The sequence below is a fragment of the Lottia gigantea genome, assembly GCF_000327385.1.
Source record: "Lottia gigantea unplaced genomic scaffold LOTGIsca_97, whole genome shotgun sequence".
In the NCBI taxonomy this organism is placed as follows: Eukaryota; Metazoa; Mollusca; class Gastropoda; family Lottiidae; genus Lottia; species Lottia gigantea.
This window is the reverse complement of record NW_008711143.1, coordinates 475897-502985: the sequence shown is the minus strand read 5'-3', so window position 1 is coordinate 502985 and position 27089 is coordinate 475897. Positions and strand designations below refer to the sequence as shown.

Below are 27089 nucleotides of genomic sequence, written 5' to 3'. Positions count from 1 at the left end.
TTAAAACGAAGATTATTTTATTTTGATTAACGATAAACACCCTCATCCCCTCTCAACTATTTTCATTTGTCATTATCAATAACATTTTATTCACCAATGAATTTGTTCGGCCCTATTCCCTTTCCTTTTGTAAATATGTTTGTCACTTCCTGTTTTGTTTCCAATGTACATTTCGCTGCTGTCAACTCCTACATTATGTAAGTTATACTTTTATCATCTGTAAATATTCGTATTGGTAACAGATTTATATAAGCTTCGGCTTGTTTCTGAAACCAACATTAATCTATAGCATATGTATGATTTTGTAAATTATCAATAAATATTGTTTAAACAAAAAAAAAAAAAAAAATCTCTAACACTTCAAATTTTCACCCCAGCATTACAAATTCACCCCAAGCACCCCATTGAGAAGCACTCCTTTAGCTGATGTCTTCCAATATCGAAACCTTTTGAAATTGATCTCAAGGTCACAAGAATATCATGGACAACTGATCGAGAGGATTTCAGAAAGTCATCTCTGGTTTTCCTGGTTACTTCATGAACCACAATTTCCCCATGTTTGACAGATCTATGACTGATTTTAGTAATATAAGTATTTCCTACACTATGTAAGGTAGTGTAAAATATAATAAATACTAATATGTCACTAGTCTGACCTTTGTTTGAAATCACTCTGTCTATATTTACACATAATCTACTCTTCTTGTTTTCCTTATAAATTCTTTTCATATTTAAAGGATTTTTGTCTAAGTTCATTTAGTTTTATTAACTTGTTGTAACTGATACTTAATTTCCTTGATAAAACGAAACACAGTTTTTTATTTTATAAAATGTCAAAAAACAAGGCCCATCCTGAAGATGGTCAACAGTAATATTAATGTAAATATATATCCATCAGTTCATTCTGTTCTACCATCAAGATCATCTATATGATATATGGGATGTTCTGATATACATGTATTGTTGTTCTATTCTTAAAACTTACACATTATTATAGCTTTCACGAATTTCTACTGAATTACTGTGCATAAGCTAAAGATACTGTTTCTTTGAACATCCTGCTGTGTTTTGTTCCACTTTATTTGTAATTGTAATAAAATCTTCTACATTAATGTCAAGTTTTTAATATCTAACAATGGTGTATTTTGACATGGTTTAAATGCACACATTTTTAGCTAGGAAAGATGGTATCCTTTTTGAAAGGTTACTCAATGACACTTTTTTGTCCAATGAAAATGAGACCATTTCCCCTGTCTATGTTTCCTGTTATGAAGGGTTATAAATATGAATCACTTAAACAATAGAGTCTGCCCTTCTGCATACATATATTTTCTTTAGAACTAAAGATACCAATATTGATGGCTAAGTGAATCCATTGTTTGAATCTGAATTATTTGAACTCAAAGATTTTGTGCTCAATCTTGTGTCATCTCACCTTATGCACTGGTATATATTTAGTAGTCATTGCTGATGTTCTCTATTGATGCTCTCTATTGATATTTTCCATTGATGTTCTCTATTGATGTGTTTTTGAGCATATAAAATACTAGGCATCACCTAACTGTGGGTTGCATGACAGATGATAGTATTGTGTTTTATTTTGATAACTTATAGATATTGTCTTTGTAAGTCTTCTGTTAGTTATAGTAGATAGGTATATCTGGTACCTCCTTATCAATGTTATCAATTGATATACAATACATGTATTATTTGTTCCTCTATTAACTTTTGTAAACAAACCATGATAAAAAAAGAGTAATTCAACATGAAAATGATCTTTATGAGAGTCTATTAATGAATCATATTCAAAGACAACCTTCGATCAGTGATCATAGTATATTGTTTGTTTACACTTCCCTGCCTCTGATTTATATTATGATAGATAATTCTCAATAGTAATACAGTATTCCATTATATATATTTTGAAATATTATAGACTTTTTTTATATTCTCTATTATATTTTCTATCAATTCATAAATATTCAAAATAAAATAACCTTATTTTGGACTGCTAGTTTTCAACATGTTTCCACGGGTTGTAGCACTTCCTCCAGATCATTTTATGAGTATTTTCAGCTGCTGTCCATGAAGGGACCTGTCCTTAAGCGATGACAGATTTTTGGCAACAATCAATATGGAATCTAATTCTCATTAGGAAGCAATATATGTTGAATATTTTGAGTAAAAAGTGTTCTTGTTGAACTGGTGATCTCATTTCTTGTGTAGGAATATAGGTCTTAGTATTTGTAGGTCCACCTTAAATAACGGGAACAATGATAGGTATACTAGGTAAATAATTGAAATGTTTAGAACCAGTTTTACTGGACTGACTACTGGATTGTTGACTAACGTTTATTATTATTAAACCTATCCTTATAGTGAATTAATAAAGCAAATCAAGAAAGATTAATCTTATTGTAAGTGACAGCTGAATATTAAGTGGCTTGTTCTAGTTTCTAATAGCTGAAGTATACAGTATATTTTAATGTCTTCTATAATTAAGGTGCTATATTTGACAATTAAAATTAACCTTCCATTTAAAGCTCCACATGAGCCATCAAGAAATTGACTGATAACTAGCAAGTTTAATCACAGATTCTTACTGCACGATCAAATTTTGGCTTTAAATTAAAACAAGCAACTGATGGCAATATTATGGTTTTTTTTAGACAGAAATATCTATGGAGTAATTTTTCGTTTAATTTCCCATGTTAGATTGTGTCTTTGAGATAAGATGAGATAATAGAAATTGATTGGTAGTAGTCTAATAGTGTAAAAGGAATATGTCTGGTCTTTCTGATATCATATAATGATCACTTTAATACTTAAATTTCTTTATATCATTGGTAGTTTTACATCAAACACACAAAATCATTATGTGGTGATGCTTTATATTGTAAATAGAGGTTAGGTGATGTCTCATATTGTAAATAGGGGTTAGGTGATGTCTCATATTGTAAATAGAGGTTAGGTGATGTCTCATATTGTAAATAGGGGTTAGGTGATGTCTCATATTGTAAATAGAGGTTAGGTGATGTCTCATATTGTAAATAGAGGTTAGGTGATGTCATATTGTAAATAGGGGTTAGGTGATGTCTCATATTGTAAATAGAGGTTACGTGATGTCTCATATTGTAAATAGGGTTTAGGTGATGTCTCATACTGTAAATACAGATTAGGTGATGTTTCATATTGTAAATACAGATTAGGTGATGTCTCATATTGTAAATAGAGGTTAGGTGATGTCTCATATTGTAAATACAAATTTGGTGATGTCTCATACTATAAATACAAATTAGGTGATGTCTCATATTGTAAATACAGATTAGGTGATGTCTCATACTATAAATACAGATTAGGTGATGTCTCATATTGTTGCATGCATCAACACAATGATCATGATCATCATCTTAAAGTTTCACAACAAATCATAGGACACTATTCTCAACAACTAGTAGTATACATGTACTCATTAAAACTTAGATGTTTTTGGGTGAAGATTCAACAATAGTTGATGAAATTTGACCTAAAAATTGACTGACACTATAATATCACTATAGAGAAAGTTTAGCTGTTGATAAAGGTGTAGTAATGTAACAAGGTAGTATGAAATAGAGATGTACATGTCTGTAAGAATGTTACTGTACAGTTATAATGGTTGTAAAGTCACATATTTCACCTATAGTACTGTATGATCTAGAAACCTGCTATTCTAGAGCAGTAATTCAGTGCTATAAATGGTAATATACCTGGTCTAAACTTGTTAACCCTACCACCTATTGGGGATTTAAAATTTTATAACAATATTATACTATTTGATATATACTTTTGACAGAACGAGGCTCCTATTTATTTACTTTAAATGTTGATAGACAAGGGAACTTGATCACTCTCTGGAAATTTCAGTCTAGCTTTGTATGCATCTGCCAGGAATAGACATTTAACAGCAACTTGTGAATGAAATACAATATTGTTCCTATCTTCAGCCAGTATTGAACAAATATATAATCATTAACTTGGTTAGATCAATTTAACATTGTCCAATTAAATGTAAGTAATAATAGTTAAAATGAAAGTATTAAACATGAAAAATATATTCATTTCTTTGAAAATGAAAGATTTCTGTTCATTTTTTGCCTATAGGCTATATTCGATTTCATTTTAAAATATGATAAGTATTTGTTGTAGCATACTGTATCTGCCCCAGTTCACCTGGTATGACCTGTTATACAGGTTTTTAATGACCCCCCTCCAGGTCAACTGTCACTAGCCATATGTCAGTGTTCAAACTAAATTGCAAACAAATCACATGGTGTACTGATGAAAATAACCTGGATTCTTGATAAATAATAACACTTATATTTCATACCCCATTATTATCTTAATTATTTGTTTTTCCATCTTTCAGTAATTAATGCCATTCAAGACATTGATAATGAACTAAACATATTTCTAGGGGACAAGAATTCAAAGGTTAATCCATGAATATTGGTTCCCCTGGTTTTAAAATTTTTTCTCAAGGTTTAATAGAATTTTTCAGAAAAAGATTTGTGATTGTGAATATGAGAAGAATCATATAGCTGTATGTCAAGCTATAGAAGATGTCTATTCAGAGAGAGAACAAGTTAAAGAAATTAAAACTAAGTTAAAAGAAATTAAAAAAACTAGGGTAAGTATAGATAAAAAGTGTCAAGGATAAAAATCAAAACCTATATGTAGCCTATAAGGATTGCTTTCAAGTGATGCTTACCATTCTTGTTCACTACATGTCTTTAAATTAAAAACTTAATCAACAATCTATCTTTATGGGGCTTTTAAGTAAAACAAGACAAAATATATGTATATGGATGCTCCATCAGCTGGCATCATAATTTCGTGATTCCTTACTTCCATCCTACTACTGTGCTTGTTAGAACATATTAACTTTCTAGTTGTTCAACTGAATATATATATTTATTTTGTCATATTTTTGTCATACTATAGGGTCATACTAAAGATTTTGAAAGTACAGAAAGTGAATATAATGTGGTTGAGGTAATGTCAAATTTTTATATTGTAATTATTATCATTTCCATCAAGTGTACTTCACACTGTTATTTGATGGTATAGATGTTTCCTGGATCAGTCCTCTAATGGCTCTCCCCTTCAACCACGAAACTGATTATTTAAGCAGAAATTTGAAATCTTGCAGCAATTGTATTGGTTTTTATTGACAGTTGCAATGTCAATTTTGATTACATTCATGTTATTTAAAGCCTTATAACTGAAACCAATTGCCTATTTTGACAGGATCTAACATGGCAGAGAAAAAGATGTCTAGAAACAGTTTTATATATTTCTGAAGTAGAAAATCTCTTCCAAGTAAGTTTCTGTCTCTATCTGATTATTCATTGTCTGTATAATTTGTATGTTTTAGATAGTAGTATTTGCGAGATACTTACTATTGGTTATTTGACTTTATTTCAATTATTACAGAATGTGCAGAGTGAATTTGAAGAGAGAGCATTATACCTAACAGAACGTAAACCTGTATTTGATAGTGTCTATAGAGATGAAGAGGTTGAGTCATCTTCCCGAATGCACAGGGTATGTTCACATTACAATCAAATCATACTGAATATAAAGTTCACAACTCAATTATAAAGACCCATTTACCTATTCTACACCCTTATGAGACTTCTCTGAAATAACATTAGAAGACTTCATGTATTATAGACATGATTAAGTTTCTCTATTGCAACTTATTGTAATCTTAAACTCAAGTTTAATCACCAAATTTAGAGGAAAGATTTTATATCTGAATTATAAAACATCATACAGTATACTAATATCCTACTATAAAGCACTGTGGTTCAGATATAGGGCTATAATGGTATTGTATCTGTTTTCTAGGAATGTACATATGATATTAAGAAAGGTTGGGCCTGGATAAGTCATCTTACACACTGTTTGAATACTCATGTTCAAAATGCTGCTGATTTTCATCAGGTTTGTACAAGACATTAAAATAGTTCTTATTATTCCTCTTGATAATGTTCAAGAACAATTTATTCAGATCAATTTAAGCTTGAAATTATGGTCATGTCAGCAATTTTTTTTTTTTATAAAAACTTGCGTGTGATATTGGCTGATATTTGTGTCTAGGGTTGACTATTTAATGCTGATATCTAGAGGCTACCAAATACATACTATCAAATGAGTCACTCCACTAGTTTAACAAGGTGCTATACAGTACCATGTAAAAATCTTGCTTGTTTTTCAGTACCATCATGATGTGGCCCATCTTGATGAAGATATGGAAACCTTTCTCCACTGGTTGAATACTGATGGTATAAGAAAACCTGTTATCACTAAAGATCCCCAAGTTATGATTGACCATTTTCGAGTAAGTTATTTTAGAATTATTTCATTTGTAATCTTCAAATGATATGGATTGCTAGAATTGGGTTCGTTTAAATGGTTGAGTAAATATTAAGACTGTATTTCTTGTTGTATTCAAAGGTTACACTTTGTTTAAACTGATACCACTCCATCATATTGTTAGCATCTATTTATTTTTATTTGTAGTTTATGACTGGTAGATTATTAGATTATCAAGGTAGATTAGATAGATTAAGAGAAACAGCGCAACAAATCTGTCCAATATACCATCGTAAAGAATTACCAGATTATCCTGTCACTGCCAGATCTCTCATAGACTATAGTCATCAGGAGGTAATCATTTACATTTTGTAAAATTTCGCATTATCAAGTTTTTAAATGCCTAGTGATGTTTGCATCCCATCGTCAATTCTATGATCTCTTCTCAGTACATCAACTCATTGATTCAAAGAAACTGGACCAATTGGTCTTCCTAATTTTCAACCCAGTTTCTGGGCTGAGATGGGTAGGAGTTCTCTGAGTATTTTGGTGGTGTTGCTGGCCTGTACCTTTTCTAAACTAATTTCATTGTTTTGATTGATGATATACATTTCTCTGGTGCATTAAGAAACCTGTTCATATGATATTATATAGATAAGTTTAAAGAAAGATGAAGCGTGTACTGTGTTAGATATATCAGATGCTGAGAAATGGAGAGTAAAGAATCAGGCTGGTATAGAAGCAGATGTACCAGCTATAGTGTTAGTTATAACACCACCTGATCCTACTTCATTCTTAAAGGCAGAAAAGTAAGTTTCTATTCAATGGTATGTCCACAATATATATGATTAATGTTTGTTAATTACAGTCAGAAAAAATGAAAAAAATGGTTAACTTCATTTCAAATCATTTCCCCTGAAATAGGAGAAAACATCCTCTTGTTGCAAGGATTTATAGGTTCTGCAAAACTTTGTGCTTATTGGTGAAACATGATGAATTACAGGTGATTTATAATCATTGATTACATTATCTCTGTAACAGCTAGTTATATGAAGTCTTGAGATTTTTAATCTAATCATAATAAATGAGGTATTTGAATAATATGTTAATGATCCTAATTTCAGATTACGTGAACAATTAGTGGTTCATTGGGACACAACGTTAAAAAGACTTAGATCACATTTGATGCAGTTTATGGCAATCATATCAAAAGAGACTCAATCCAGAGAGGTAATTAAATCTTAAAATCTTAAATTTTCAATACATCCATGAATAAAACCCCACTTCCTATACTAGAGGTTCATAGTTTCTTCCACACCATGATGGGCAATTATTGACACTAGTGTTTTAAGCTGATATTAGCCTACAGGAACCAGACATAAAGTGCCAAATAAAATGCAAAGTACCAAGTTTGATGCTATCATGTGAACTATTAGATATTTAATTATGTACAGTTCCTTCAATAAAATTCTGCAATGTCTTCATTCTAGATGTGTATATCTAAAAATTTTATCAAATTTATTTTGAAATAAATATTTTCAGCTTCAAGGATTATCAGCTAGTCAGAAGACAGAGTTTTTAAAATTAGCCAATGATTCTATCCAGATATTACGTGGTCGAGGTGGGGATGATACTGAATATACTACATTTAAATCTCATATGACACAGATACGTAAAACATTAACACAAATCAAACCAGGTTAGTCTTATACAAATAGCAAATTAAACAAGTACTATATTGTTGCTTTGATATTGATGCTGAGTTTAAGAGTTGAGTTTTCCAGAAGAAGAATGTTTCTTACATGTAAAGGAGCTCAAAGGGGTAACTGATTGATCTTTGGACAATATTGCACATCAGCAGAGTCATTAGTCCATTGGTGTGTCTTTAAATACCAAATAAACAGTATTAGCTATTGCAGTCTTTGAAAGATATTCAGGGTAATCAGACCCATCTTGTCACTATACAAATTCTTGTACTTTCATATATTTCAGGAAATAAGATATTAAAAAATGGAAGTGTACAGAGATGGCATGGTACAGTTCAAGTCTTCCATCAGTACACGGTAAGTGATTAGTTTCATAAAGTTTTAGAAATCTGATTATACTGTGTAATATATAGTGTTATTACAATGTCCTTATTATCTATACACCTCACCTATAGTCTTCGACAATTACAGTATTAAACATGTTTAATGTACAAATTTCCTTGTTTCTATCCTTTGATTATAATTTTAACCTTTATCTAGGACCTACTGGCTTATATTAAATCATATAAGGGAGATTTAGCTAGGAGAATAGAAGAAGAAAATTTGATAGTGCGAGATATTCATTCTCCTCAAACTTTCACTTCCAAGGCTTATTTCGAAAGGTTTGTTCAAAACATTTTCAGTAAATATTTTGTTGTGTATATTTGTTTGATGGCAATAATACTAATAGGAAAAGTTAGGAAAAAGTTGACTCACTGTTGTCCTTGATATATTGAAACTAAGCCTTTTTTTTTGATGAAATGGATGGAGTACAGTGGAAATCAAGTTTTTGTATTAATTGCTGAATATATTTTTGTTTCTACAGATATTTACCAATGGTAGATATTGACATGTCTTCTAAACAAACACAAATTACCAAAGTTCGCTCCCAGCTTTATATTCATGAACGCCATAAAGGAAAGCGTCCTGTACCACCACCCAGACGTAAGAGGGCAAATAAACAAGACATAAAAACAGAGGAACTCTTCACAGAATCAACAGAATACTCAGAAGAAAGCCAGACTTTTGTTATAGTAGGAGTGATAGATCCTCGAAACAAGGACAAACTCTCTGTCTTCCAGGCCATATCCAATGGTGTCTTAGATCAGGTCAATGGCACCTATAACAATCCTGATACAGATTACTCCATTACTATTCCAGAAGCCATCAGTAAAGGTTACATCCTGATTGAATTCCGTGATCCTAATATGGTGAAAGGAAGTTCAGATGGCTTTGACCTTCAGAATCAACTGGATTGTAAGATATTCGGAATTACAGGAGTGATAGATCCAAGGACTGGAGAGTTGGTTAGTGTAAAGGAGGCTATAGCTACTGGATTACTGGATCTTAAACGTGGAATTTTCCGGAATCCTATCACAGGAGAAGAGATGTCACTCTTGGATGCCATCAAAGCAGGATACATCATTGCTGATTCTTCTTTCTTTGCTGATGAAGATGAAAATGGAGTGTATACTTCAGTTAACATGATAGAGCTGAAATACCAGGTCTCAGCTGTTTTAGATCCCAACACTGGAGAAGAAATCTCACTCAAAAAGGCCATACAAGATGGTATCATTGATGTTGAAAATGGATTATATTGTAATCCACTGACAGGAGAGTCTATGTCCATTGCTGAAGCTTTCAGACTTGGCTTAATAAAAGGATGTAAGTTCGATCCGAGTAAAGACAAAGAAGATGAGAATACATTGACATATCAACAGCTTCAGATCAGGAAACAAAAGTTTGTTCCTCAAGGAGTTGATATCCAAGTCAGTAGTAAAGATGCTGTAGATGGTGTCATCAAACACAAAGATCCCAATGAAGTCTTGTTCTCCAAAGTAAAGGAGCAGGTTGATGCAAAGAAAAAGTGTATCAAACATCCTATAACCAAAGAAGAAATGACAATTGAAGATGCTTTTGAAAAAGGAATTATTAATTTTGCCAAAGCTGAATTTGATACTCTAGATGGTGAGATTCTTCCTCTTGAAGAAGCAACTGCAAGAGGTTTGATTGAACCTTCTGTCCTGAGGCAGATACTGAAAACATACCAGGAAGCTAGTGTTGGACAGTTGATTGATAGTGGTAAATTTGATCCTGACACTGGTCTTGTTGTTGACACTGCAACAGGCCACACACTGTCATTGCAAGCAGCAGTTTCACAGAACATCATTGACCCTGATACTACTTTCTTCTATGATGTTCCCACTCAGAGAATCATGAGCTTAGGAACAGCTATTGAAACAGGGCGTTGCAATCTGGCCACTGGAAAATTCATTAAATCTGCTACTGGAGAAGAGATATCTGTCAGTGAAGCCATTGGATCAAGTCAGATTCTGGCTCACATAAACCCATCTGATGTAGCGGAACATGCTGAGACTCTATCCGTGCTCAGAGGTGTTATGGACACGAAGCTGAAGGGAATCAAAATCCCATCATCTAAAGAACTTCTTTCTATTGAGGAAGCTGTAGCTTCTGGACTGCTTAATATTCCAATGGTGGCTTATGTAGATGAGAGTGAAGCTGATCAGAACACCCTACAAACAGCAATCAAGAAGGAGAAGATTGAACCTGAATGTGGTATGGCATTGTATATGGCTTTTCAGAAACTTTCTCTTGAGGATGCTTTGAAATCAAAAACTTTGGATGGAAAGAGAGGAAAATATGTTGACCCTCAGACAGGGGAAGCTATGGCTATTGATGCAGCAAGAGAAAAGGGAACATGGAATCCAAATTATGTCTATTTTGTTGACAATGAAACCAAGAATGTGACAAGTTTAGGAGCCTTTATGGATCGTGGTAAATTCAATCCAAAAACTGGTAAGGTTACTAGTGACAGAAGTGGTAAATCTATGACCATTGAGCAAGCTATTGCAGAAGGTCTGATCAACCCAGTGGTAGATCCTGAAAGATTTGTAGATGTGACCACAACACTTAAGGACCTTATTGATTCAGGCAAAGTCAATCCTCGTTCAACTAAATTTGTGGCTCCCAATGGTATGGAGATGTCTTTACGTGATGGTCTAGCTGATGGACTCTTGACAATGAGTTCAAAGGTCAAACTTGATCCAGACACTGGTAAGGTCATCCTTATGTCAGATGAAGATATTGTCAAGTCACTAGTGGATATCAAGGAGAATTCAGATTGGTTAGCAGAGGTTGAGAAGCTCCTAGGTGGTCAAGCCCGACCCAGTGAGAGACTGACTAGATTAAAACAACAAACAGCAGGCACCAAGGTTAGTTTATTTAAATGTCATACTTTTTTTTTATTCCTGTTGAACTTGGCTGTAAATGGTTACAGATAAGAAATCTCATAAAAGGATCGTTTTATACTTATTTTTTTATCTTGTGTATGAGGATGTTTCTTTCTGTTTTTTTTTTGATTATTTTTGTTGCACTTGTAAATGTATAATATGCTCATGAGTTTGAATCTTACTAATACTGAGTTCAGCTTGGGAAGTAATTTTCCTTTCTTTTACACTTAAAAAAAATCTCAAATGAATTAGACAACAGACAAAACATAGTTTTTTCATTATTTCTAGCTGTTTTTGTGACAATTAATTCTAATATATTTCTTTATCTAAACAGATGATAAAGAAGAACTTGAAAGCTAAAGAACAGGAACTGCGTCAATCTGTGAAGCAATCAGAAGATTTGATAGAAAATAACAAGGGAAAACAAGAGTCTGATGGAGCTCAACAATACAAGAAACTACGATACAATACTTCAGAATTGAAAGTTCGACTTGATTCAGTAAGTTTGTATTATTTGTAAAAAATGACCATTGTCAAGATTACAATTCGATCAACTTACAAGCCTATTATTCTTCGAGGAGTTATAATGTGCAGTATTAGGTAAAAGGAGATCGCTCTTTTAACCATTGTTAACTCAGTCACAATTTGGAATATTCAACAGCATTCATTACGAAGTGATAAGATCATATGATGTTTAAGCATGGACTGACAAAAGCTGCTTCATAACATTTGTTTAATGAAAATATTGACTTGTAGACTTTTATGATTATGATTTTTTTATATTGAAAATTTATTTAGGCAGCAACAGTGGTTGAAAGTCGAAGTGAAAAGATGGATAATATGTGTGAGAATTTGGAAGCTTTTTATGGTCAGCTGGAGAAATTAGATCATTGGTTAGATACAGCTATAGAAACAACTCAAGATCTACAATCCTCTAATACTAATATTGAAGATCAGTTTAATGCATTTAAGGTAAGACAATTGACAGGGTTATTTGTTCTTTTATATCACTTTAAGATCTTGCATGACAAGAATTTGACTATTTATTTACATGGTTTCTTTTGCTTGAATGGATTCCAATTGTCTACCTTATGAAATTGTTAGTGCGTTATTCAGACTTCTTTAGATATGAAGAATATTTTTAGCTTGGCTTGCAAGTTTGATAACATCGTTCAGTGATATGGTATGCTCCACTGTAAACATATATTCCAGAATTTCTATGAAGAAGTGAAGACTAAAGAAGAAGATATAACTTTAACATCTAAATTAGCTGATAATTTTGGAGATAATGCCCAGGTAACTGTAATTTTTGAGAGTGGAACTTTTATAAAGGATTTTGTATCTTAGCTTTTGTTTGTTTATGTTAGCAATGTGTGTTTAAATTTATCTTTACTGTTTTCTTTGAAATGTCTTTCAAAGGCTGGTCCTTAGCTTTTTGAGCTTCATGATTAGCTGTGCCAAAACTTGAGCTTCATGATTAGCTGTGCCAAAACTTGAGCTTCATGATTAGCTGTGCCAAAACAAATTCATCTTTGGGTTATGGCAACTGGGAAATACCCAAGAATAGTGTAGTATAGTGTACTATCCTCTTCTGTATAATGTTAGTCGATGTTTTATGTAACACCTTTCAAAAGAGGATCGTTTACAAGATAATGGCAGTATCCATCACCAATTTAATGTAAAATTTTGCAAACAAAAATGATTTTCAGTAAGAATGATCTCAATATTTTTTCAGAGTTTTGAAAGAGAGTTAGAAGCCTATAGAAAGTCTCTTCAGTTTATGCCAACAATAAATGAAGAAGTAGAAACTGGTATTTTGGATGATGAAATAGAATCTATTGAAGCTAAATACAAAGACGTTTCTAGAGAATGTAACAAACACATGGATAGATTGTCATCCATAATGAAAAATAAACGTACATTTGATGACCTCGATGATAGATTGACATCTCTATACCCTTCATTAAATGACCAGCTTGGTAATATCAATGATAAAGACTTTGGTAAGAACCCAGTCAAAGATACTAAAGATCTTAAAGATTTGAAACAATTGAAATCTGATGTACTGGGACAAGAGAGAAAACTGAAAGATTTAACTCTAGCAGGAGAAAGGTTGACTAATGGTTTAGTAGAAGCTGGATTAAAGAAAGAAGCAGCTAATATTAAAAGCATTGTTGATGACCATAAGGTAAGTTAATAGAAATGTTTTACCCTGGCTTGATATTATTTCTAACAATATCCTGAATGTGTTAGAATTTATAAAAATATTTTTCTTTTAAGACTGCAATCTAAATAAAAACCTTTGAAGCTATACTTGTACTTAACAGGTCATGGACACAACAGTCTGCAAAAAAAAAATTGTGTTAGTGTAACATGTACTCTTTTATACTTATACTTCTAACTTCACTGTTTTATTTCCATTTTCAGGCCAAACATGATGGTCTTCTAAATGGAATAACTAAAAAAGAGCAGAAGTTAGATGCTGCTGTAGCAGAACAACAGAATGTAATGGGAAGAATAGATGGTATTGTAGAAACTGTTGAGTCGGCTGAAAAACTTCTTAAAGCCAAACATCCTGCCAGTCTGAATAAAGAAAAACTGGCACAACAGATCCAAGACCAAAGAATAATGAATGGCGATATCAACAGTAACAAGGCTCTAGTGGATAGATTGTCGCAGGAATCTCACGATGTACCAGGTGCTAATGCCAAACTATCAGATGTTGCTAACAGACTTGATAATCTAGAACGACTAGCGGACACTAGAACTCAAGAACTGGAAGATATTTCTGCAGGAATCAACGATTTCGACAATAAACTTTCTGAAGTTGATTCATGGTTAAATGAATCCATACAAACCTTGAAATCCAAACCATCTAAAGGCTCCAACAATATTTCCAAAGGACAGATTGAAGCTCTGTATGAAGAGAAGAAACAGCGAGAAGGAGATATTGATTCTCTGAGGAAAGCATGTGATGACTTGATGAATGACGACAGAGTCTGTGATCATTATGCTGTTAAGGAAACTCTGGGAGATGTAGAAACTAAATGGAATGATTTGACAGAATTTTTGGTACAACAAGTATCTCTGGAGGTAAGTTAAAATATTCTATTTGATCAATTGAAGAATACCTGACCCTCACCTTAATCAAAAATCTATCAGAAGTTGATGTTTGAATCTTAAAGATGTGAACATTATCGCTCCATGGAGTAGAAATCTGTAAATTTTATTTTTGTATAATGTAAATATTCTCAGAATTCTGTTGAGGGATTTGTCAAACCCTTTAAATAAGTTTTTAATCCCTCTAAATGGACTGATTTTGTTTATGTTTTGACATTAACTAGAGTGCAAAAATATCTCTGCTTGAGTATAATATGTCTATGTTTTCTGATTTTTTGCTATCCGTAACAATATTGATTCTTATTGATCTAAAATATTGATATTTATTTTGTTACTTTGTACTGTAGTTGGATCAGAGTCCGGTTCATACATTTATTTTGATTGAGTGATTATGATTGTTTTAAGTTTTATACCCTTGAAAATATAATGGACTTTTTTTTATCTTGTCGAGAGAGAATGGATGAGCAAAACTATGCAATAATATCACATCTTCTTGTGTTGTTGGCTCTGAATGTCTATACTATAACTGATAGTTGTCTTTATCGATATGGAAGTTTGCTAGACACAGACTCAGAAAGTTAATTAGGTCTGGTGCCAAATTAATAAACATTTAGATATTTGGATTGGTTTCACCATGAAATATGCTTAACTTTAATTGGATGTCTACTCCAGGCACTATCAAAGATTGATGGAATGTTGAAATATTTGGATAAAGCTGAAAATGAGATCAATACAGCTGAACCCATTAGTGTTGACCCAGAAACATTGGAAGTACAGCTCAGAGATCATACAGTAAGTTTTTTTTCGTCTTATTTTGATTTTAGTCAATCTCAAGGAGAAAACTGATTTATCTGCCCATTATAAGTGCTATTGAGAAGATATTTCCATAAACTGACTATAGTACAACATTGGACAAATCAGTGAAGTATAACCGACAGTGAACAGGTACAATATCAGCTTCTTGAAAATCAACAGAAAAGTTATTTGTGTGCAGTTAATTATCTTTTGCAGAGTAGAAAAATGTCCTGAGTTTTAATGTTATTGAATATGCTCTATTGTTTAGGCCTTTAATGAGGATTTGATTCAAAAGAAAAACGCTGTAAAAGATATAATAAATAAATGCAATAAGATGTTACGAGAAACAACCAATTCTCAAACTGATGAGATCAAGAGTCGTCTAGATAGTATACGAACACAAGCTGATATAGTCTGTCAACTTAGTTCCGAACGTTTACATCAACTAGAATCAGCTCTTCCATTAGCCTCACATTATAGGTAAGTGTGTCTATATGGCTTTTCAAACATGTCAATTCCATTAGCTTCTCTATATACAATTTCTAAAAGATATTACATAACTATATTGTCTTATTCTGATGATTATGGAATTTACAATCCACATTTCATAGGAAAAAAATTATTGGATGAGCAATGATTCAATGTGATAGAATATTCATATGTACTCTTTTAACTGAATGCAAGATTGGTAAACCATCCAGTCCCTGTCAAGATTGGCAGAACTGAGTGAGGGTCAGGGTGAAAACTAAAAACCTTGGATATGACACTCTTCTCTTCAAATCTCCAAACAATATTGTTGTATATTATAGTGACAGTCAGGCTGAAGTAACAGCTTGGTTAGATGAAATGGAAGCAGAATTAAAAGCTCAAGGCAAACCAGGAGATAGTCTGGAACAAATCAGAAAACAGTATGATCATCTGAAGGTACATCTTATTTAATATCTCTTCAATATCTATTAGTTCCATATATGCAGTTGAATAGAAAAATTCAGTACCTTTAAAAGACAAAGAACACTATGTGTTTAAGTATTTTCTGTTGTTTGATTCTGTTTTAAACCATATTCGTTGTTTGGTTTTTGGTCTTGATCAAGGCATACCATATTTTTCAGGGAACCCAACAGATCATTAATGATCATAAACCATTTATTGATGATCTGAATGCTACTGGTTTGGAGTTGATGGAACTATGTGGTGATGATGATGGTAATGATATACAAACCAAACTGATAGACAGCAACCAGAAATATGAAGAACTTAAAAACCAGGCTAGACATAAAGCTAGACAACTTACTGATGCTAAGAAAAAATTCACACAAGAGGTAGGTCTTAAACAATACCAATATTCGTTCATCTAAATAGAAATTTTGAAATATTATTAGGGTACCATATCAATACTACTTTTTCAATACCCAATTCCACACTAAAATCCTTATGACCTAAATAAATGCTTACCACTTATTTTTTTGTATGTGAAATTTCTAGGTTTCGGATTCACTAGATCACCTAGTAGAAGATTTAGCTCAGCTGAATGCTACAGTCGTAAATTCAGATCCTATACCAGCTGCACCAGAAAAACTTCGGAATGAGATAGATGAAATGAAAGCTGTTTTAGAGGATCTAGAAAGACAAAAACCTGATATTGAAAAAGCTAAAGAAATCAGTAAAAATGTTGCTGCTCATGGAATTGAAGATCCAGTCGAAAGTAAGTTATCAGTTGTATTAAGATTTATGTATTTATTAATCGATTATTATTTGGAATTGTTTAAGTAATCTTTCATTAAGGAGATAGCTGTCCAAGCAAATTTCTTCTGATTGTTCAGTGCATCTCCGTAACTCTGACCAGGACCAGGAATAGTAGGATGTTAAAGTTCTTCCAGTGGGACTACTACTAATTCTTTTATAGCTATAAATATATTGGGACCTGAACAGGTCTTCTCTGAGATGCATCACTGACAGGTGTATTTATAAAGCATGTTTTCTCCATTAATTCCTAAACCTACCTCCAAACCTGCAAGCACCTCAATTTCAGTGCCATCAGGACTTATTTAATATAAACGTGTTAATATACAAGTATTATTTTTATTATGTAGTTGAAGATATTCAGAGTAAAGTGAGTGAGATTGGTAAACTAGGAAGCCAGATACAGACTGGTGCTAAACAGCGAGAAGGACAACTAATCAATGCTCTAGCTCTATCAGATAAACTATTTGATATTTCCCATGATGTGATGGCTAGTCTACGTGATCTTAAAGACAATATGTATTCACAAGAACCACCTGGTGTTGATCCACCGACAGTTAAAGAGCAACAATCTGAACTAGAGGTAATGACTTTTTGTTTAGAATCATGGCATAATTGAAAAGAGCTCATCTTATGCTTTTTTTTGCTAGAGAAAGTGCTGATTCTGGTTCTGTCTTAATCAAAAGCTTTTGTTTCTGGCCAAAATGTTGCTAGCTATAATACCCTAGAACTATCATTATCATAAGATTGTTAAAATAGCTGATGATTTTGCTCAAGGCTGCTTGCCAGTATCCTGATTTCTATTCAGTAGCTCTGCTCTATTTAATGCTTTACTTTACTTAAAAACAAATTACACACTTCTTATACTGTATTTTTAGGGTCTAATGAATGAGTTGGACAAAGCTAGAGAATTGATGTTAGATTGTCGTCGTATTGGAGATGATTTATGTGATATTTGTGGAGAACCAGGAAAAATTGAGGTGAAAAAACAGATTGAAGACTTGGTCAACTCGGCTGATGATGTGGCAGATTTGGTAAAAGACAGACGTGAGGAACTAAACAAGGCTTTGGAACATGCCCAGAAATATGAGGAACTGCTTGAGGTAATGAATTTGTTCTGTTTAAGAGGGTGATGGTAAAGATTCACTTAGGCTGGATATAACTTGTTGGCTTTTTCAAATTTACTTTTAGATTTTCCTCTATTAGATCAAGGAATGTTTTACTATGCTATATCCAGTTTAATGTTTTTTCAATGCTTTGGTCATGGTTTTCCATCCCTCTTTTAGTAAGTCATGAGCCTTAAGTCAACTATTGTTATCAAATATCAAAATAATAATGTAGTGTAGTATAAAAAAGGGAATATATTGTGGCTAATAAGAAATTCAATTAAAAAAAAAAATGGTTGACTAAAGGACAGTGACTTTATTTATATAGAGGAATCAACTACACAGCTGCACCATAGATATTTAGTTCTTAGTACAACCCACATTGCTTTCACATATTTAATTCTACATTATGAACAGAATTTGGTCTTTTGTATGTGTATCAGGGATAATTATAGTATCAGGGATAATTATAGTATCAGTAAAATGTGTTTAAATTTTAGAAAATGATTTCATTACTACATATATCAATTTAAACAAGGTTCAGGTTTTGGTTTTTGTTGTAGTGGGATAAGTTATATATTCTGGAATTCTAGAAACCAGATTGAAAGTTAAAATCTAACAAAGCTACAAGTGTCCCTAACACATACAGGGGAGTTTGATCTCATTACCCAAGATAATGCATATTCCCTATATATTGGGTGATGGATGAAACTGGGTTAGAATAATATCCTTAATCTTGTATTGATTGTATTGATTTAGTCAATAGCTCTTTAAAATAATAAGGATACTGGTTGAGATAGGTCAGTAAGAGTCTAATCTCTTACTGTATAGAGAATTTTGCATAGGCTTATCTTGTGTTGCAAACATTGCAAAGATATATTATGGATGTAATTGCAATTGTTATGTCTGTGATGAGATAATAACTTGTTACTTTTATTTTACTGTTTACAGAAGAAAGAAGTAAGATATTTTCAAAATTTTCAAATATTTATTTTGTTTTTTTTTAAGCTTTATATTATCTAAGTTCTTACAGCTAATTCTTTTTTATTCTTTATTTTCCTCTTTTGTCTTTTTTGTAAATAATATTTATTTTTTAATGATATGGCAAACCATTTTATATTAAGTGATTTCAAAAATGTTTTTTTTTTTCATTTTATATCTGGTTTTTTATTTGGTTTCAAATCAATAATAGTCTTCTTCCTAATTTGCTGTGTAACTTAAATTTTGTTTTGTTCAGTTTTTATGTTTCTCACATATAAATGAACTCCTTAACATAATCTAAAGAATGCTACATACAAAACATAATTATTGTAGTCCCTATTTAATACTAAAATAAGACCTCATGCTTTTATCTTAACATTAAAATTTCAATTATTGTAAGTTTTCGAGACAAGCTAAGACATCTAAAAATGTCACCTGAATTAAATGAAGAATTTCATACCAAAAGTACGTTAATGTAGCCTTATTCATTACTTATTGTATAGATGTGAACAAAACATCTCTCTCTTAGAAATAGCTTTTTACCCTTATCAACTTCATTATTCTTTAAAATGATTCTTTCAGGCTATTAATTCCTGGTTACCACTCTCAGAACATAAACTTGCAGGTATGAGACCACCATCTAGTGATCCTAATGTACTAGCTGATCAGATGGAAGAACTCAAGGTATGTTTTCTATTAAAAACCATTTCACCCTTCCTAAAAGAAGAACTGCCACAAGATCACTCAACTTGCAGCGGGACATGATATTGATTGGTCTGTACGTGGGATATCAAGATTATTTATGGTGTGCCGAGATTGTACATATGTCTTGATTGTACATGTTGTGTCTGGATTGAACATAGTGTGTCTGGATTTTACAGTGTGTCTGGATTGTACATGGTGTGTCTGGATTGTACATAGGGTTTCGACATTGTACATGTGATGTCTGGATTGTGCATGGTGTGTCTAGATTGTACATGCTGTGCTAGTTTGTTGGAATAAATTTAGCTGTGCTGTACCAGTTTGTTAGCTGAAACAAAAATCATGTAGATATGATATTCAGTTCCTCATTCACTGCTGAATTTCTATCAGATATTTGTTGCCAGAAATATAATTTAAAATACTCTTGATTACATGAAGCAGATTCATTGATTGGTCAATATTGTTTTTTAAAACCAACTAAATTGTTAATTTTAAAGCAAAAGAATTTCCTGTTGCATGTTGTTTCTGGAATACCAAACTTCTTCAAGTATATACTTGAGTTTCACTTTTTCTCTGTGTATTCATTTCTTCACATTTAATTGTTTCTTTCAGTTATTTAAATCTAATATCCATCCTCACATCACTGATATGCAGCAGTTAAACCAACAGGTGGCAGCACTGAAAGATATGTCACCTGTTGCTGCTGAAGCACTTTTTAAACCTGTTGAGATTGTTAATGAAAAATGGAATGATTTGATCCATGGCATAGCAGATAGAGAGGTACACATGTTTTATTAAATGAAATTCTGTATATTATTTTGTTCAAGCATGATTTTCATTTATATATGGTATGTTCACTCTTTCTTCCTCATTTGAATTTGTCATGATCCAAGATAGCTGTTTGTTCATGTTTTTCTCAACTTGTTTTTCGTAAGTTTAACTATATGGGGATGATCAAGGTATAAAGCTAATGTTGTGTATTATTTTGTAGGGATCTCTCAATGATATGCAGGTAAAAGTTGGCAAATTAGATCATGCTATGGATGATGTTGTTAGTGCAGTAAACAATGTCCAGAAAGATCTAGATAATATTGAAAGTCTTAATGGTGATCCTAAATGCCTAGAAACCAAATTACGAAAATTACAGGTAAATTTATAATATGCTTATAACCCAGTTTAATGAGTTTTAATGTTATTAAGATATTTCAAAATAAGAAAATTGAAATCTTCAAATAAGCTGTCTTGATGAGGATTTTATATCTGTTCTGAGAAGTTTCTGTCTAGATGAACTGCAGTAAGTTTTACAAGTCAAAAAAAAAAATTGGCTATTGTTTTCCAGCTTCATCAAGGTGATATCAACAACCAAGAGAAGACCTGTAGAAAGATTAATAAAGCTGTAGATGATATACTAGCTAGATCTAATGAAGATGATTCCGCTCTTAAGAAAAAACGTAATCAAATGAATGAAAGGATAAGAGCTGTTCACGCCAATGCTCGAGATAAAGAAAATAAACTACAAGAAAATTTGAGACAGGTAGGAACAGTTATTTGATTGTGAAATGAATTTTGATTTCCAACCTCTACTTGATTTTCGACAGAGGCAGTTTGCTGTACCTGAACAGAACAGTCTAAAAAATTAGCTAAAAAAATTATCAATATCCTTCTGTCATCCTTTGTTGAGCATGAGTAAGTAACATGTACAAGATATTATCAAGCAATTGTGTGTGACTAATAAATTTATTTGAATTCCAGGTAAAGCGTTACCTAGGAGATGTTGATGATACACTACAATGGGTCAATGAATTTAGGATGGAATTGAAATTGAACCAACCATTTGGTGCCTTACCAGAATCTTCAGAGACACAATATGATCAGTTCTTGGTAAGCATTTTTTCCTCTGTTTTAACTTGTTACGTCCAAATATCTATGATTATAATCGGTCATGGAAAAGTATTATTTGAAATTGGGATCCAAAGATGACAAGAAACTTACTCTTGCATCAATCAGCACAAAATTTGTAAAAATTATTGGTTCATTTATTTTTATGTCAGATATGCCTTCTCTAAGTGATTTTGTTTCTATTCTCTTTTTAGAAAAAGTGTGAAGAAATGGATAAGCGAGAGAAAACTGTTCAAGGTTTATTACAACAAGGTCAAGAAATAATTGATACTAGTCCAGAACAGGATACCAGTCAAATCTCGGAAAAAATTAAAAAATTAAGAGAAAGATGGAATGAAACTAGAGACAGAGCCAGAAAACGAAAGGTAAAAACCTCTATTTTCAATTCTAGATAATTTAAACCATGTCTTCAAAATTTAAAAGCCTTGTTCAAAGTCTTTCATTTGCCTGTCAGAAGTTAATACAACTGATAATGAAGTCTACTACATTTCTTATTTTGAAAGTGATTTGCCTACCAGTATGTTAAAAGTTATTATTTTAAAAACTGTTTACATCCACTTGCAGGAAAAAATGGAAGAACATGGAAAGAATGTGACTGAATTCCATGACACTCTGAAAGCCTTTACTGATTGGTTGAATAATGCTGAAGTCATGATGAGAGGAATGAAATACCCCAGTAAATTGGTAGATGTTGTTACAGGACAGATAGACAATCATAATGTAAGTACAAACGAAGACATATAGACGATTATAATGTATGTTGAACTAAGGTAAACATTCATATTGCAAGTACAGACTAGGTCAGATGACCAAAATATAAGTACAAACTAGGACAGAAACATAATGTAAGTACATGTTAGTACAGATAGTCAGTTATAATGACCAGACATTTTTAAATTTCAGAACCTCAAGGCTGATTTGGAGGCACAAGCAGAGCTTATGTCAACTTTGGATAAATCCGGAACATATCTGAAATATTTTGGACGTAAACAAGATACTATTTATATCAAGAATTTGTTAGTTGGTATCCGATTGCGGTGGAAGAAATTATTGCGTAGAGCTGATGAACGTGGAAGATTACTACAACAAGCTTATAAAGAAGACAAACGAGTAGGTTAAGTTTTGATATTTCTTTATACTAAATTCTCAATGTAAAGTAAAAATAATTGTGTATTGAAAGCATGGATTTGAAAATAAAGTTTTATGGAAGCTGTCATTACCCCCTCACCCTTTCACCTTAACCTCAATACCATGCATGTCATATATTGTTTTTTCTTTCCAGTTCCATGATGCCTGGAAGGACTTGTGTGATTGGTTAGATACTAGTGCAACTAAATTAAGTAAATTTATGTCTGGAGGTAAAGCAGATAAGGTCATGAAACAAGAAATGGAAGAACTCAAAGTAAGCTAAATTTCTTATCTCTTACCTTACCCCTTGCATTTATCTTTAAAAAGGACAATATCTGTGTGTGAGAACATTAATTTGTTTATGGCAAATAAACTGGTCTTCAGATGTTATTCTAAAAAGGGGTGACATAACTCTTGAGAGCTATTTAAATTGGAGTTCCAAAAGTTTCAGAGACCAATGTTCTCTGTATTAAGTACATATTTTATCTGCTTCATATTGTTTTTGTTGGGGACAAATCTTTCTAATAAATAAAATACATTGTTACACTACAGCTGGTGTGTTTAATTACATAAAATATGTTATCAAAAATATGATATGCTTTTAATTTACTTTATAAAAACAACTAACAAGATAAACAGCTTTCACACAAATACCTTTGAATTTCTTCAAGTTTTATATTAAATACATTCTGAAGGGTGTGTCTATTTAACCTTGACACAAGCTAGGTATCTAGGAAATTTATCTTAAAGAATATAAAGGGAAACTGTGATAAAATGAAAAGGAAATAAAAATCCTTTGTAAGAAAATGTTTATATTGAAATAGATATATTGAACAGTCTTATTTTTAATCATATAAATAGTCGTAAACCAGTGATGTACTAAGAATAATGATAAAAATAGATCTGTAAATAACTGTTGGCATAGCTTTTACTTTACTGAATATGAGCTCTACTTAAAAAAACACTATTGTGAGTATTAATAGGGAGATGAGGCATCCTCAACCTTCCTGATAACCAATTATCACTCTGCGATTGGGTTTGAGAACTTGGCCTTCCTTTGGGAGAGTTCACATTGCTAAGTATTGTTTATTTGGCATATTGGTCCATATAATATTATATGATACTAGAATCAATACTGATATATAATATAAAAAATGTAATGGGATTTTAGTTAATTTCTTTTTGTATCTAAACTATATAGAATTTATGTTAAAATGGTAGATGTACAAAATAACTATTGTTTTGAAGAACTCATTAATGTATATATTGACATATATTTCATTCTATTATTATACATCTTTATATCAACATTTTCAAATATTTGACCTTTTTGACAAGTGTAGAACATTTATAATCATATGAGTAGATTTTTTAGAAAATCATTGAAGCTTATACATACCTACTCACAAACACCCTTTGTTGACTGGGTTTGTTCATGTTCATTCAAAATATTGTTTAGGTTTGATTTTAAGTAGGCTATAGAGATGACGTAAGCCTGAATAATTTGAATTTCCTTCAGTATTTGAAAGGTTACATAGTTTAAGAATTTCTAGGGAGCCCTATCCTACTTTGACATACCAACCAACATATGCATCAAAATCAGAACAATTGAACAAATATGTTGCTTAATTCCAAAAACATTGCAGTATTCATACATTTTCTGTTTGCTGTAGCAAAGGAAAGTGACGATTCACAGTTTGTGTATGGAAATTGAATAGCATTCTCATTAGGATAAAATATAAATCAATAGAATTATTATTATTATTTAATTTATAACTAGAATGGTTTGTAAAGATATGTGAGGTGTTGTAAGTGATAACACCTACTAACTGTAAAGTTATTAATTATAGGAGCTAACACAGAATTTGTCTGAACACTGAAATGTGAAAGAGATATGGTGCTCTTAAAAAAATTTACAATTTTATCTCTCTGATCTATATTACTTTCTGGAATGAAAACTTTTGAACAATCTTTAAAGTGTAAGACTGAAAATTGAGTTTTAACATTTTGTATAGCAAATAACATTAAGGACATGAACTTCTTTACATTGTTTCAATCTTGAGGATGTTAAGTTCAATAATTCAGTTACTTACACTAAATAGTCATAAGCACCTTACCTTACTTAATTATGAAAAGATGTTATTTGATAAGATCTTACATATTCCTTTTAAATACTAATAGCTTCTTTTCTGGCATGACATAAATAAACAGCACAGGTTTTTGAAACTTCTTTAATGCTTCATTGTATACTATGTCCTTTTTCTCTTCTTTTTCAGAAATTTGAACACCAAATCTCAGTAAGACACCCAACATTTTACTCCACAACGCGACTTGGAAGGAATCTTAAAGATAGATGTACCAAAAATGATCCTGAGAGAGAAATACTACAAGATATGTTAGATCAACTGAAAAACAAATGGAATGCAGTCAGATCTGTTGTCAGTAAAAGGTAAGCCTGATATTTCTTGATACTCCATTGTAGAGACCACACAATAATTTGCAAATCTATTGATCTCTTGATATGATACCTTCTCACTCCAGTTTATGTGCTTAGAAAAGGCAATATGCAGTAGCACATGTACAACTCTGATGACCAAATAAATTGGTTTTGAATGCAACTGTAACAGCTCTGTGAAGTTTTTCTGAAGTTTATGATTTTATCTGTAGCTTTTAAGGAATTCTTGATATAATGAAATTGAAACTGCTCAATATATTATCAACCAAGATAGTAAATATCACGTTTATCATTATTAGATATCTGTTACGGTATGTTAAAATTTACTGTTGAATTGGTTTCAGGGAGAACAACTTGTTTATTCGTTTATTTTAGTTCACTTTTCAATTTTGTTTTTAACCTTCCCTTTGTATCAAGAAAAGCAATCCTGTTCAGTTGTTTTGTTCAGTTTGTTTTTTTCATTGTTTAATCCTATCCTTTGTAATGGGAGAACAACTTGTTCATTTCCTTTGTTCAGTTTAATTTAAATTCCAGTTTGTTCATCCTTTCCTGTGTTTTCTTGATTTTCATTCTGTTCATTGTTTTCTGTTCATTTTTTTCTGTTGCTTGGTTGATGTTTTATTTTGTTCCTCTATTTGTTGATCGTAAATGACATTTATTCAACTTTTTTGTGTGTTTTTTCATTTGATCTCATTTTCCTTTCTGACCATTTGAATTGTCTTAATTTTTTCTTCAGTTCTATTGATTCTTTTTAAATTTCATTGACTTAATTAATTTCCAGTTATATATCTTTATTACTGTTTATTTACATATGAATTTATTCAGTCTTTGCTGATTTGCTCAGATACTTTCATCATTTAGGATATACAATATTTTCTTTCAGTTCATCTACCCCTTAATTCCTCCCAGTTATACATCCCAGTTCATCTACCCATTACATTCTACCAGTTCATTACCAAATATTTCCTTCCAGTTTACCCATCATTTCCTTCCAGTTCATCTACCCCTTAATATCCCTCCCGGTTCATCATTACATGTCATGGGAGGCTTTTTAAGTTTTTTAAGTTATGAATTTGAGATTTCCATTGCTGTGAGAAAAAAATATACATTTTCTGCTCTTCTTCAACAGAAGAGTACTGAGTGGAGATAACTATTAACATGATTAAGCTAGGTTTCAGACCACAAATAACAAGTACGTCACGTAGAGCGTCGGATAAATCCTTTCAGTTCATTTTCCGATATTTCCTCCCGGCTCATTTTCTCAGCTTATTTCTCTTTCAGTCTATCTTTCCGTCAACTTTCCATTTCAACCACCATCTATCATCTAGCCTTCCGGTTCATCGATCCATTCCCATGTGTAACATTTTTTTTCTGATTCCATGTGTCCAATATTCTGTCTAACTATCTCAGCACCTTATATTCGAAACTTGTGGTTCGAATTTTCATCTCCCATTTTCCATTCTGACGTTATAATATCTGGTATAGGCCAATCCACTTCCCATACTTTCAGCATATTACATTTCGTTTGCTTTCAAGTTATCGGTTAATTTAGGTTTTTATCTCTTCGTAGATGATTGTTCTAGTTCAATTTACGTAGAATAGTGTGACGTATAAAAGTAACGCCTCGATGAAATATCTAGAATTAATTGAATGAAACACCTCTCTACATTTATTTGACAATTTTCCCATACATTTGAGTGGAGTTTGTCATGGCTAACTGCCAAACGTAGAAATCCTCAAATAAACACAAATTTTGGATGTGCCCCACCTCTCTGTGATTGTCTATAATTGTGGTCATTTTAGGTTT

General features: G+C 32.0%; 1 protein-coding gene across 1 annotated transcript in view; it reads left to right on the top strand.

Moving 5' to 3' along the window:
* Nucleotides 1-26432, top strand: part of LOTGIDRAFT_237159 (hypothetical protein) — a gene marked incomplete at both ends in the record, with an annotated part of 30234 nt that extends 3802 nt beyond the window's left edge. The window contains 36 exons of the mRNA XM_009068995.1: nucleotides 4541-4669; nucleotides 4984-5034; nucleotides 5290-5361; nucleotides 5476-5586; nucleotides 5893-5988; nucleotides 6263-6385; nucleotides 6568-6714; nucleotides 7015-7169; nucleotides 7485-7590; nucleotides 7903-8059; nucleotides 8353-8423; nucleotides 8607-8728; nucleotides 8932-11338; nucleotides 11691-11855; nucleotides 12155-12328; nucleotides 12569-12652; nucleotides 13092-13544; nucleotides 13784-14449; nucleotides 15149-15268; nucleotides 15540-15751; nucleotides 16081-16195; nucleotides 16381-16590; nucleotides 16754-16973; nucleotides 17362-17594; nucleotides 17890-18114; nucleotides 19681-19782; nucleotides 20413-20580; nucleotides 20792-20947; nucleotides 21140-21334; nucleotides 21553-21681; nucleotides 21894-22064; nucleotides 22264-22419; nucleotides 22603-22809; nucleotides 22982-23101; nucleotides 25104-25276; nucleotides 26192-26432. Of these exons, the coding sequence (XP_009067243.1) occupies nucleotides 4541-4669; nucleotides 4984-5034; nucleotides 5290-5361; nucleotides 5476-5586; nucleotides 5893-5988; nucleotides 6263-6385; nucleotides 6568-6714; nucleotides 7015-7169; nucleotides 7485-7590; nucleotides 7903-8059; nucleotides 8353-8423; nucleotides 8607-8728; nucleotides 8932-11338; nucleotides 11691-11855; nucleotides 12155-12328; nucleotides 12569-12652; nucleotides 13092-13544; nucleotides 13784-14449; nucleotides 15149-15268; nucleotides 15540-15751; nucleotides 16081-16195; nucleotides 16381-16590; nucleotides 16754-16973; nucleotides 17362-17594; nucleotides 17890-18114; nucleotides 19681-19782; nucleotides 20413-20580; nucleotides 20792-20947; nucleotides 21140-21334; nucleotides 21553-21681; nucleotides 21894-22064; nucleotides 22264-22419; nucleotides 22603-22809; nucleotides 22982-23101; nucleotides 25104-25276; nucleotides 26192-26432 (8442 nt within the window). The remainder of the gene's footprint in view (nucleotides 1-4540; nucleotides 4670-4983; nucleotides 5035-5289; nucleotides 5362-5475; nucleotides 5587-5892; nucleotides 5989-6262; nucleotides 6386-6567; nucleotides 6715-7014; nucleotides 7170-7484; nucleotides 7591-7902; nucleotides 8060-8352; nucleotides 8424-8606; nucleotides 8729-8931; nucleotides 11339-11690; nucleotides 11856-12154; nucleotides 12329-12568; nucleotides 12653-13091; nucleotides 13545-13783; nucleotides 14450-15148; nucleotides 15269-15539; nucleotides 15752-16080; nucleotides 16196-16380; nucleotides 16591-16753; nucleotides 16974-17361; nucleotides 17595-17889; nucleotides 18115-19680; nucleotides 19783-20412; nucleotides 20581-20791; nucleotides 20948-21139; nucleotides 21335-21552; nucleotides 21682-21893; nucleotides 22065-22263; nucleotides 22420-22602; nucleotides 22810-22981; nucleotides 23102-25103; nucleotides 25277-26191) is intronic.
* Between the last annotated feature and the right edge of the window lie 657 nt (nucleotides 26433-27089).